The 12,104-nt window shown below is 41.4% G+C and overlaps 1 protein-coding gene across 1 annotated transcript; it reads left to right on the top strand.

Moving 5' to 3' along the window:
• Positions 1-3,999: 3,999 nt before the first annotated feature.
• Positions 4,000-5,106, top strand: sstr1b (somatostatin receptor 1b; the record flags this gene model as incomplete). The annotated part of the gene is made up of 1 exon (XM_083993287.1): positions 4,000-5,106. The coding sequence occupies one exon, from the start codon at positions 4,000-4,002 to the stop codon at positions 5,104-5,106; it is 1,107 nt and encodes a 368-aa protein (XP_083849413.1).
• Positions 5,107-12,104: the final 6,998 nt, after the last annotated feature.

The raw sequence follows: 12,104 nt of genomic DNA, 5'->3' as shown, positions 1-12,104 counted from the left end.
ACGCTCCATGCTGCAGGTCAGCAGCTGCTGCATGTGGACAGACTCTCTGAAGTCAGTGCAGGGGTCCTCGGTACACTGGCTGCTGCTCTGTGGGAGTGGGCGGGAGGGGAGGGAGGGAGGGAGGGAGGGAGGGGGCAGCGTGGTGATACCAGGTCCAGGTCTCAGTAAAGTGACTGTGTTGCATCAGTTTGCACAGAGCAGCTCACCTCTCCAAGATTATTTAGAGCTTCATCTGAACAGAAGCACTTTACTCTGACTGCAGCTGTCAGAGCCACTTAGATATGGAGCTGGACTCGCACTCTGACAGAGGTTTTTTTGAAGCTCCCTTCAGTTTAGGAAAGTTTAAAGGTTAGAAAATCAAAGAACAGGTTAGACAATCAATAGAATTGCCCCCTTTTCTTATTATAAGCATCAGCTTTTCAAATTCAATCAATCTATACCACTATATGATGAGAATGGGCATGTTAATAGTCCATTAATTGTTAACACTATCTATCTATCTATCTATCTATCTATCTATCTATCTATCTATCTATCTATCTATCTATCTATCTATCTATCTATCTATCTATCTATCTATCTATCTATCTCGTAGGCCTGTGTTTATGCTTATATTGTATATATGTTGAAATTATAAGTGACAAAAGTCTGAGAGCAGTTTTCTAGAACTTAAACAAACATCAAAATTAATGGGAAAACATAAACGTAGATTTTCTCATATGTTTGTCACTATAATAAACTTGTGTCGTTAGTATAGTCACAACATCTTATACAGATATTATAGATCTTGATATATAGAGAGTGCGTATGTGATACAATAGCACTGTTTAGGTAACATATGGTAACATTATTCTGGATATAGGAACATAGTATACAGTAAGTCATATATGACATGTCTGCATTGCATCTTTGATGAGTACAGCCTCTTCTTAACTTTTCCTACATATTTTCTTCTTGCCTAACTCTGATCACACCTGCAGCGAACAACTCTGTGATACAGCAGTAAATATCTAGTTCTGAGTGAATATATTCACTTTCCCCCCAAAGCACAAAGCAAAGTGAGATCATAATTTGTGCTGGAGCAGGAGGAAGCACAGAGGAAACCTCGGTGTGATGCTCCAGGCTCAGTGTTGAACTGACTTGTCAGCAGCTGAACAGAGCAGACCTCTGACTCTAATTACACACCATGTGTTGGCTGTAATGTGGAAACATTACATTAACCAAACATGGTCAGTTGCCTGGTTGGGACTGTCAGGAAACCGTCTCTGCCTGTCAGTCATCATTTACCATGAGCTAATCTGCATCACAAGACGGTGACACGGTGACAGCAGGATCATCTGTTGTGTGCAAATCATGTGCTGTGATGGGCTGTGGACTGCTTAGCAACAAGCTGTGTGTGTGTGTGTGTGTGTGTGTGTGTGTGTGTGTGTGTGTGTGTGTGTGTGTGTGTGTGTGTGTGTGTGTGTGTGTGTGTGTGTGTGTGTGTGTGTGTGTGTGTGTTCATAGAAGATAACCAAAAAATCTGTCCTCTGTGAATGAAACGCTGTTTCTCTGAGTCAGATTCATCATCACGGTTCACTGTGAAACGGCCTCAGTTCTGCTGCTCATGGAGAAGACTGACAATAACAGTGCTTTCTTTTATATGAACTTGTGCTTTCTTTTATATGAACTTGTATTGTCAGGGCATTTACAGCAGCACTGACTCAGGCTGCCAAGACGACCAGACAAATTGAGAGCATCACTCTACTATATACTGTAGTATGTACACTGAAGACAGTTGTTTGCAGTTATATTATTGTTTAAAGCTCCATATTTCCCTCTTCTTTGTTGGTTTATTTGAAGTATTGATCAATAAGAAGATATAAAAACAATCTCAGTGTTGTTTTTCGTCTACTCTCTCAGCGTATCTCTGGAGCTTTAGTAACAACAGGTCAGTGTTTACTGAGTTATCCAATAAAAATAGAGCAAACAAGTAAAAAGAAAACCTAGAGAAATCAAATCCTAGAAGTATTGGATGGTGGGTCCAGGTGGGCGGGGCTTGTTTGACTGCTACGTTATGACATCACAAAGTTACAAGATGTCCTGACCGCTCAGTTTCTGAATACAGGCTGTGTGCATTGAGGCTTTAATACTTTGAACCTAGACCTGCTTTATAATCTATGTAATTTAAGCCCATTTTAAGCAAATTTCTAAACTTAAGTTTTTAGTTTTTGAAAAAGTGATTTTCCAACCAACTTTTACCTTTTATGATTAATCTCTTTCAGAGTATTCAATGAGACATCTCTAAGAAGTCCCAGTCTGAGTCCAAAGATTTACTTAGAGCTTTAAACCTCAAGGGAGCAATTTTAATCTTTTTAGATCGGATTGTCAAATAACTCTTTGAAACCTATTTTTACAGTCTTGCTTTTATTCATGTTGTCTTTATGTGCCTTTACAGGACATATACTCTGATAGTCCTTGGAATATATTGTATATCTTCCCTCTTTAACTGTTTCTGCCCTGCTTTCTGTCTGTTACTGGTTTGCCTTTCCAGCCTCTTACAGGTCCAACACAATGTAATGTTTTCCATGTCCATTATATGTCATGAGCGAAGGTCGTAGTTTAACAAAGCTGTGCCGGCTGTTAGGTGGATCATTAATACGAATGAAGATGTCAGTCAGTGTGTTCACATCCATACAGTCCCAGCAGGAAGTCTGACCACTTTAATAAGAGAAATCTTGTGTGTGGGTTTTTCCATGCGTATCCGTGGCTATTTACCGCAGTCTGAGCTGCCTGCTCCACGCAATTATCACAAATGGCCTACTGGTAATCATTGCTGCTGCTGAGAGCCCGTGGCATAATACATATAGACACAATGCTTGCGCGGTGCATTGAGAGTCAGCGGTGCACGTGATTTATGGCTGATGTACAGTGAATTTTATGTAAATATTTTACTCCAGAGCCGAGGAATCGTTTACAGAAATGTCTTCAGGCTTATGAATTCATCAGAAAATGCGACACTGTGACAGTTCTTACTTTGATGTCAGGCTCTGTGTCTTTCGAAAGGCAGACTAAGTGACAGCTCTTTGTTTTCCCACAGGCCAAGAACAGGAGCATCATGTATCCTGAGGAGAGGCTGCTGCAGGAACCAGACTCAGAGACACAACATGACCCGAGGAGCAGAACAACACCACCTTTAAACTCATATTCATTGTAATTTGATCTGCTGGAACAAATGGATGGAGTGGAAAGGTCAGACCCCGCTTTGGATCGGGACTCTGCACTTACGACTACCACAGAAGGGCAGTGAGATGTATATTTAATCACCAATGAATCTGGCATTGTTGGTCCAGAGTCCATCCCTGAGAGAGGTTGTTGCACAACCTGTTTTTCTAAGAGCAAAATAAACATCGAGATTCCCAGGACGCAGGAAAATTAAGGACATATGGACGGAAAGAAGAGGGAACAGTGAACGGCCTCTTCTTTCATGGATGACAGTAACTGAGAACAGATAACAAACATCTGTGGATTGATACAGAAGCCACAAGGTCGACACAGAACTTTTGTCCTAGCAGCACATCCCGGCTAGCTGTGGATCGAGTAGCTGGTTCTGGCGTTTCTAGAGTCCGTTGGGGCCACAGGCTTAGAAGGGTTTGGGTTCGTGACATAAAGATCAATAGAAACCTAGACCACAAAAGCTACAAATGACTCAATGGCTATTACTTTGTAAATTTCCCACGTTTAAGGCCAATTCTCATCAACACAAAGACTTTTAAGGAGGTCCTTCCTAAAAGTTGGAGACCTAATACCCAATAACCAATCACTGACAACAAAATAGGTAATTACCTCGTCAACTACTACCAGTTTAGTTTAATCTAACTTCTGCCTCATTGAAAACATCACTCATTTTCCTACTGAGATGTCATTGGACCCCCAATTTTCACAAGCTGGAACGCATTTGACAACTTACCGTAGTCTAGCTTTGTTGACTAGCATTGTTTGATCTGGCCATAAGTGACAATGGATTTCAATAGCAGTCTGGACTATGGGTCCTATCCCACAGGCCTTCCCTACAACACTAGCCTGGACTATGAGGACTACTACCAGGAGCCGGATGCCAGTAAAATCATCATCCCCTCCATCTACGCGCTGGTCTGCTGCGTAGGCCTGACAGGAAACGCCATGGTCATTTACGTAATTCTGAAATACGCCAAGATGAAAACAGCCACCAACATTTACATCCTCAACTTGGCGATTGCCGACGAGTTGTTCATGCTGAGCGTTCCTTTCTTGGCCACGTCGGCGGCCGTCCGCCACTGGCCCTTTGGCTCCTTGATGTGCCGGTTGGTGCTCAGCGTGGACGGTATCAACATGTTTACGTCGATCTTCTGCCTGACCGTGCTCAGCGTGGACCGCTACGTCGCGGTGGTCCACCCCATCAAGGCCGCTCGATACCGCAGACCCACCGTTGCTAAGGTGGTCAACGTCTGCGTGTGGGGGCTCTCGCTCATCGTCATCCTGCCCATCATTATCTTTGCAGACACTGTTCCCGCACAGGACGGCGCCATGGATTGTAACTTCTTGTGGCCTGAGGCGGCCTGGTCAGAGGCGTTCGTGGTCTACACCTTCCTGTTGGGATTTCTGCTGCCGGTTGGCGCCATCTGCCTGTGCTACTGCCTCATGGTGGCCCGGATGCGTGCGGTGGGGCTGAAGGCCGGCTGGCTTCAACGCCGGCGCTCGGAGAAGAAGATCACCCGTATGGTGCTGCTGGTCGTGGCCGTGTTCGTCCTCTGCTGGATGCCCTTCTACATCGTACAGCTGGTCACCGTTTTCCACCGGCCCCCAGACCCCATGGTCACTCAGCTGTTCGTCATCCTCAGCTACGCCAACAGCGGCGCCAATCCCATCCTCTACGGCTTTGTGTCCGATAACTTCCGGCGGTCTTTCCAGCGCATTGTGTGTTTCCGGTGGCTGGAGTCTGGGCTGGATGCGGAGCAGGTGGACTACTGCGCTGTGGCTTTGAAAAGACAAGCGACGTGCAACCCTCTGGATTTCCCCAAGGACTGCATGGCCTCTGAGATGGTGTTTCGTAACGGCACGTACACCTCGCGCACTACCACAGTGTGACATTCAACCAGACCAGGGCCTGAGACTAGAAGTAGCCACGTCCTGAAGGGGAGTTTCTCATAACAACCTCATTACAAATGTGAAAATCTATTTTCTTTGGTCATGAGTTAATTTCTTATTTAATGATACGCTTCATTCCGATATACTGCTCAACAGGCCAGGACTACTCAGATTGTACAGCTCATGTTTCACACCTGAAACTAAAATGAAAATTTACTTTGGTCTGTCATCAACAAAATCGCTAGGATTACTACCTCACCTTTACTGGTTTGCATATACAATATTAATCATGTATGGAGTACAAAATGGCTTGTAAAGGCTTGGTTCAGGGTTTAGAGTTTGAGTCCAACCCAGAGATGTTTCCTTGTCTTTCTTAAAAGGAAAAAAAATGTTTTAAAATGTGTTATAACTGTGTAGAATCTCCATTTTGACATTTGACCATCAAGAACTAATCTGTTTGTCTCATGAGTTATTTGTTAGTTTCTATTTAAAAATCAACAATCATTAGGTTTATGTGTGAATGTACAATATGTTTATGAATATTCTGCTTCAAATCAAGTTGACTATTTTCTTCAGAATCCAAATATTTTTGAAAATATTACCACAGAAAAATGAATGTATATTTGATGTTCATATTGAAACCCTCACAAATATTGTTTATGTACCAAAAAAAAGAAAAGAAAAACTATTTAAACAAAGAGCTGGGAGGAGGCTTGGGCCTATTATGTTTCTGTTGGACAGTATATAAAATACTGAATGTGTATCTTAAATTAAACGTCTTATTTATTGTTACTGTTTTTCATTATAGCACTTTTCCACAACATGCTGCTGTAAAAATCAGACATTTTATCACAAGCTGATCAAAACTTTTAAATGTGTTTGACTTTGTCTATCTTAAATGTAGTTGTGTAGATTTGTAAAACACAAAGTTGAATTGAAAACTGTCAACAAATTAATGTTGCTGAGTTTTGCTTTCCATGAACAAACACAATTTAATTATAATTTACGAACAAAGGAGATGTATAAGATCCATGTAAGAGAAAGGTTAAATTATTAATGAATGTAATTTTCTCAAAGCATTCGAACTGTTTGATTCTTTGTGTATGTTTCTGTATTTGTGAATTTGTATCCGTTTGGTCATTATTTGTTGGTGGATTTGTTTCAATCTGAGGTTTGCCTGAGTTTGTCAATTACAAATGTTAAAAAATCGATTTTCACTTCTGGCTTCACTTTGTCCTTTCTGGTTGAGTCCTTCAAAAGAGGTGAACATAGTGAACAAGTAGTGTCTATTTCTAAACACAAGTCTTATGACTGGGGTCAAAAACTCTTCCCCTCTTAGATATTTCCATCCATCGATCTTCTCCAGGTATCACAAGGTCAAACAGAACCACAATATTATATTTTCTATCTAGTCAAAATATAAGTTTATTTTATGTCTTCTCCCCGAGTTACAGCATTGGGAAATTTGCAAGACATTATAATGTCACAGTGATGTTAACCTTTGACCTTTTGGAGACAAAATGTCATAATCCTATTTTACCAGACATGTTTGTATTGTTATTTTGGGTCGTATGAAATCATGAGTCACGTCTAAACACGTGGTTGTGGGAGGTCAAAGTGACTTTGAGTTCAGATCGACATTTATACCACCATCTGAAGTGATTCACCAGAGACTCCTGGTTCCATGCAAGTGAAGGCCAACGAGCTCTGTTCTTTATAGATCTCCACCTGCTCTGTCTCTTCTTCCAGCTGATAAAAGACGGTTTCTTTACACTGTGTAGGTGAAATTACAGCCATGCAGCAGAATACTTCAACAACAAGTCGATGACTTTGTGGTGACACCGTCTATTTTATCTCCACGCTGTTATTTCTTTAACCACTTCACACTCCTCCACCTCATCATTTCATTTCACCTCTCAGCTACAACTACCCACTCCGCCACGATCAGAGACACAATGTATTTATATTCATCAGGGTCAAGTCCTGAAGTGATAATGCCAGAACAAAACCCACTGTGGACCAGACTCCTTCAGTCTGTGTGGTACATCTATATATATATATTCACCTTTGGTATCTCTGTACAGTAAAAACACATCGACTCTTCCTTCTGAAGAGTTGCTCATCTTCTGATCTGTGTTTAATAAGAAGTTTTTTTCCATCTTTCTCTGTGATATGAGACATCTCACACCTGCAGGAGAAATATCATAACAACACAAAAAGTCAACTGGGTATGATTCTTATCTTTAAATGAGGAGTGTGTGTGTGTGTGTGTGTGTGTGTGTGTGTGTGTGTGTGTGTGTGTGTGTGTGCGTGTGTGTGTGTGTGTGTGTGAGAGAGAGAGTAATTTCCTGTTCCTGTTGCTAACATAAGGCCCAGCGTGAGGTCACATGAATGATGGGATGATACAACAGTGTGATTAAAGAGGGTGATGTGCGCTGGGTGAGACCGATGACAGGCTGTGATTAAACGGTTTGTTGATGAAATATCTGAGAGCACAACACCGTGACGATTAGGAGCCTTGGATTAATGTCTTATTACTCTTTGTGGATCTTAATGGTAAGCTGCACCCATATTCATCAGGCTTTACAATGGAGGATACATTCATCCAGTCACACAGTCATGATACATCAAGGGTAATTTGGGGTCTCAGTGTTTGCACCTAAGGGACATTTTGAAAAAAATAAACAAACAGACTGCGCTGGGGTGTGATCTCTGTCAACATGAGAATCAAACCCCACAAATGTAACATCAGGAGTCATTGTCAACAACTACATGCAGCTAGTACTTTCGATTCAGTCATGGCTTGGATGAGGCTAACACACCAATATTTACATTATGAAATGTATGAAAAATTAATACAATATATGAGGAGTGTTAAAATGCAATAAAAAAGAGGCGTATCTCACAGAGCACGTTTAGCACTATGGTTTAGGCTTCTTTTCTTATAATTAATAGAAGTGAACGGTATCTGCTGTAATTAGTAGCAGAACATTTTATGACTGACCTTGTTCTGTATCACAGGTTTGAAGCAAGGGAAAGTGGCACATGGTCAAACAGACAAAACAAGATCGTGAAAAAGAAAAGGTGCATTCAGTAGAGTGACCTGACTACAACTTATTGTGTTTTGTTTCATTATTAATACCAGGAAGTGTAGACTATGGTGGAGCTGAGGGCTCAACATACATGTATCTGGATAGATCAATGGGTCTTTGTATTGGGAGGCTTGAGGTTTGAATCCCAGTCAGCTGCTTGGCCATAAAGTATATTGCATGGGTCAACCAAAGCAGAAGAGTTTATTATTGCGTAGGCCAATTGGTTGGCTTCATTGGGTTTGATCTGAGTTGTCAGTCTTGCAACATGGCTCTCCATGTTAAGGAGCTGGTAAGGCTTTGGTCTCTAGGTTTAGGTCAGGAGGCCTGTGATTGGTTACTGCAGGGGAGATGTTTACAGTTAGGAAAGAAACCTGTGGTTAGGTTTAGACATGGATGAGGAGTTGGTGTTGGACAGTAGATCAAACCTCTCAAATCGGACTGGTTTTGCTCTTTAATCCTTTGATCTCCAGGTCAAGTAAGGACTCAAGGACGAAGACGGACCGACCGTCCACAGTCTCGTTGTGCATGTCGTCTTAATGAACAGGCTTGGGGAGTAACGGACTACATGTAACGGCGTTACGTAATCAGGATACAAAAAAAGGGTAACTGTAGTCCGTTACAAGTACAGAAAAAAAACCCGTAATCAGATTACCGGTACATTTGATAAAAACGGAGATTACTTGTCTGATTACTTCACATTTTAAAAATCAACCACAGGCCGTAGAAGCCACTCGCCGTCTCGTTGTAGTTTCAGAGGTGAGGCACACAGACAGAGCACCTCTGCCTCTTCTGCCCGTACGGTGTGTGTGTGGCTGAGGCTCCGCAGCCTCCCTTTGCGTAACTCTACTAGTGTGAGCGGCACGTAAGTTCACGTTGCTTTCGTGAATGGTAAACAAACAGACGCCCCCTCGGTTTTAGCGTCCAGCAGTTTAGCGGCTAATTCAACTGCAGTGATGGATAACTGTACCGGAGAGGCTCAACAACTTAATGAGCTTCATTTGAGGAATAAACGGCAGCTTTTACCTGACGGAGACCGACGCCTGAGCTACGGTAGCTAACAGCTAGCTGGTTATTTCTCTCTCTCTCCCTCTCTTTCTATCCATTGTGTTTTATTTTGAAATTTAACGGATGCTCGGTGCGGTTTCATTTCCTGTTTCCTGTGCGTGGATTGATGCGTGATGGCTGCGTGACTGAATTTGCATGTTTGGTATTAAAGTAATCCAAAAGTAACTAAATGTAATCAGTTACATTACTTTAATTTTGTGGTACTTAGAGTAAGTTACTAATTACATTTTCTAACAGGTAACTTGTAATTGTACTGGAATACATTTTTAATGTAACCCTCCCAACCCTGTTAATGAACTACATCAGCATGATCTGTATTTGATCAATCAGCCGTGTAGAAGTGCAAGAGAAACACACTCTGTCACTATCAGCTCCATCCATCACTGCACAGGTTTTGGTCGTTTGGCGAAAGAAGCCCACAGCGCTCGCATCAATATCACTTTCACCTTCAAACGGCAGCAGATCAATTTTCTCCGCCTTGGCCTATGAGGAGGAGGTCACGTGGCTTCAGCCATCAATCACACTCAATCCGTCTAATCAGGCTGATCGCACTGAACTGTTGTGACACACTGCAGCATCCGCAGGACTGAGGAGGAAGTGAGATTCATGACTGTGACCGTTTCTGACTGACTGAGGTTAGTTCCTCATTAATTGTTCATCATTAATCATTCATCATTAATCACAATGACAGGGATAACACAGGAAGTTACTGAAGGCTGAGAAGTCTGGAGACTCTCTACATCTTCAGACTGTACAGGAGATCCTCTGGTCAAATACTGCAGTATTTGATACCAATGCAAGTTTTAGTAGAGTTTAAGTCCTGGTATGCATTTGTTGTATTGATCTACATCGTTTACAGAACCAGATGACGACCTCCTGAAACACTGACTGACTGTAGAACCTGCTAAATTTGACTTTGACTAAAGACTAAAGACATGGACATGAAAACACAAATAAACCAAACATCAATTTATATTTTGGTTCTTTTGAAGTCTGATAACACAACAAAGACAGAAAACCGTAATTAATCCTTATTTCTTCTGAACTTCAATCACTGGCTTCAGATCAGATCATGGTTTCTGGTGATTAATCTTCTGCCTCATCAAAAGAAAATCCATTCATTGACTAAAAGCTCTGCTTCAAAGTAAAAGTACTTCTTAAAGCCCCTGTACAGACTTTTCATTTAGTATTTATTTTGGCGGCCCCTGTGCGATTTGTGTAGATTTATTTTGGAAACGTCGGAAAGAAGACGGGACTTGCTTTTTTCTTCTTTTTTTTATCAGCGTAATGTATCTATTCGTATTGTTTCGTCAATGGTCCGACCCAACCATGCCTTCCAGAGGTAGCTATAGAATTAGACTACTTAGAAATAGCGTATCTTCACACTGATGGGCTCATTTGCTGTTGTAGGTAACAGAGACACATCAGCAGAAACCAGAGACTTTTGCGTATCCAGTTAAAAGCGCCGTACAGGGGCTTTAAAGATAGAATGGAGTCTTAAGTGCAATGTGTAATCGAGTAAAAGTCAGTATAGTAGAGGTACAAAAAAAAACATACTTCACTACAAGTACTTTGTTACTGTCCATTGATAATATTAATGTCCATCCCAACAGTTCAGATGTAGTGATAACAGATGCATCATCAGGGTGTGAGGGACTGTATCCCTGTGTGGTCTACATGTACGACACATGATCCCAGACATTTCATACACGGACAGGATGTGTTTACACTGTTTAAAATCAGTTCATAAAACAAAATAATGATAGAATGAGAAGTTTAAGCTGGTGCTCTGGACAAAACAGGAAGTGAGTTTGAGATGTCGGTCACCTGGGACACCCGGAGGACAGGGCCAAGTTTCCTCTGGAGGAGGAGGGATGATGTTCTTGGCAGATATACACCGTCTCTGTCATGCTGCATTTTTTCCTGAGGTAATGTATGCGCTTTTCTTGGACGGAAGAACATGGACGCTGGAAATACTTTTTGGTGTTTTTGTAAATCATAAATCACAATTAGTTTTGGCCAAAAAAAAGGCTAAACAAATGATTAAAACAAAAATAAACTACACAAAAGTCTCAGCAGAGCAACAGATGTAAACATGAAGCTGCTGAACAGCATCTAGTTTTGGAATGAGGTTGAGAGCACGATTAAAGAGTCTGCATCACTGTCTATTTTTAAAAAGAGATTAACTATTATTGGATTTATCGAACCAGATCCAAAAAGGCAGATAGACAGACAGATAGTTACCCTTTTTACAAGATCATGTCTACTGTATATTGTGAATTGAATTTGTATTTTGTATTTTAAAATGATTTGTAGAATAAAACGAACATTGAACCTTGAACCAAGTATGAACTGGACATCACGTCAGTTTCAACCAGAAGAACCAATAAAGTTGCTTTTTTCATCACTCTGATATGATCCAAGGCTTCTCCTGAAATATCAACCCCACAGCGTCAGGTACAATCAAGTATCAACCTCTGAAGAACCAAAAATTGCAGTTCCTCTAACGGCCACTAGAGTGCGTCTGCAACAGGAAGTCAGTCCCCATAGACTCCAATGTTAAAAGATCCAACTTCACAGCAGGAATCAACATGTTTACAGTCTGGTACAAAATGAGTTTTAGTCGTTAAGGGTAATTTCCATCTACTAAAAGCAACATGTGGTCAAATAAGCCTCATCAGATACGCTCTGTTTTCTCAGTGTTTCCAGAGAGAGACTCGAGCGTGATGTTTAATATTTCCTACACTGACACTCAGACAGTTAAATCTTCTAATGCTTCAGTGCATCTGTCTGAATATTATTACAAACCTCCCGCTGAATGATGATGAAGCTTCACGGTAG

The sequence above is a fragment of the Trachurus trachurus genome (genome assembly GCF_905171665.1).
Source record: "Trachurus trachurus genome assembly, chromosome: 18".
Classification (NCBI taxonomy): domain Eukaryota; kingdom Metazoa; phylum Chordata; class Actinopteri; order Carangiformes; family Carangidae; genus Trachurus; species Trachurus trachurus.
Note: the sequence above shows the minus strand (reverse complement) of the source record. Positions and strands in the feature narration are given on the sequence as shown.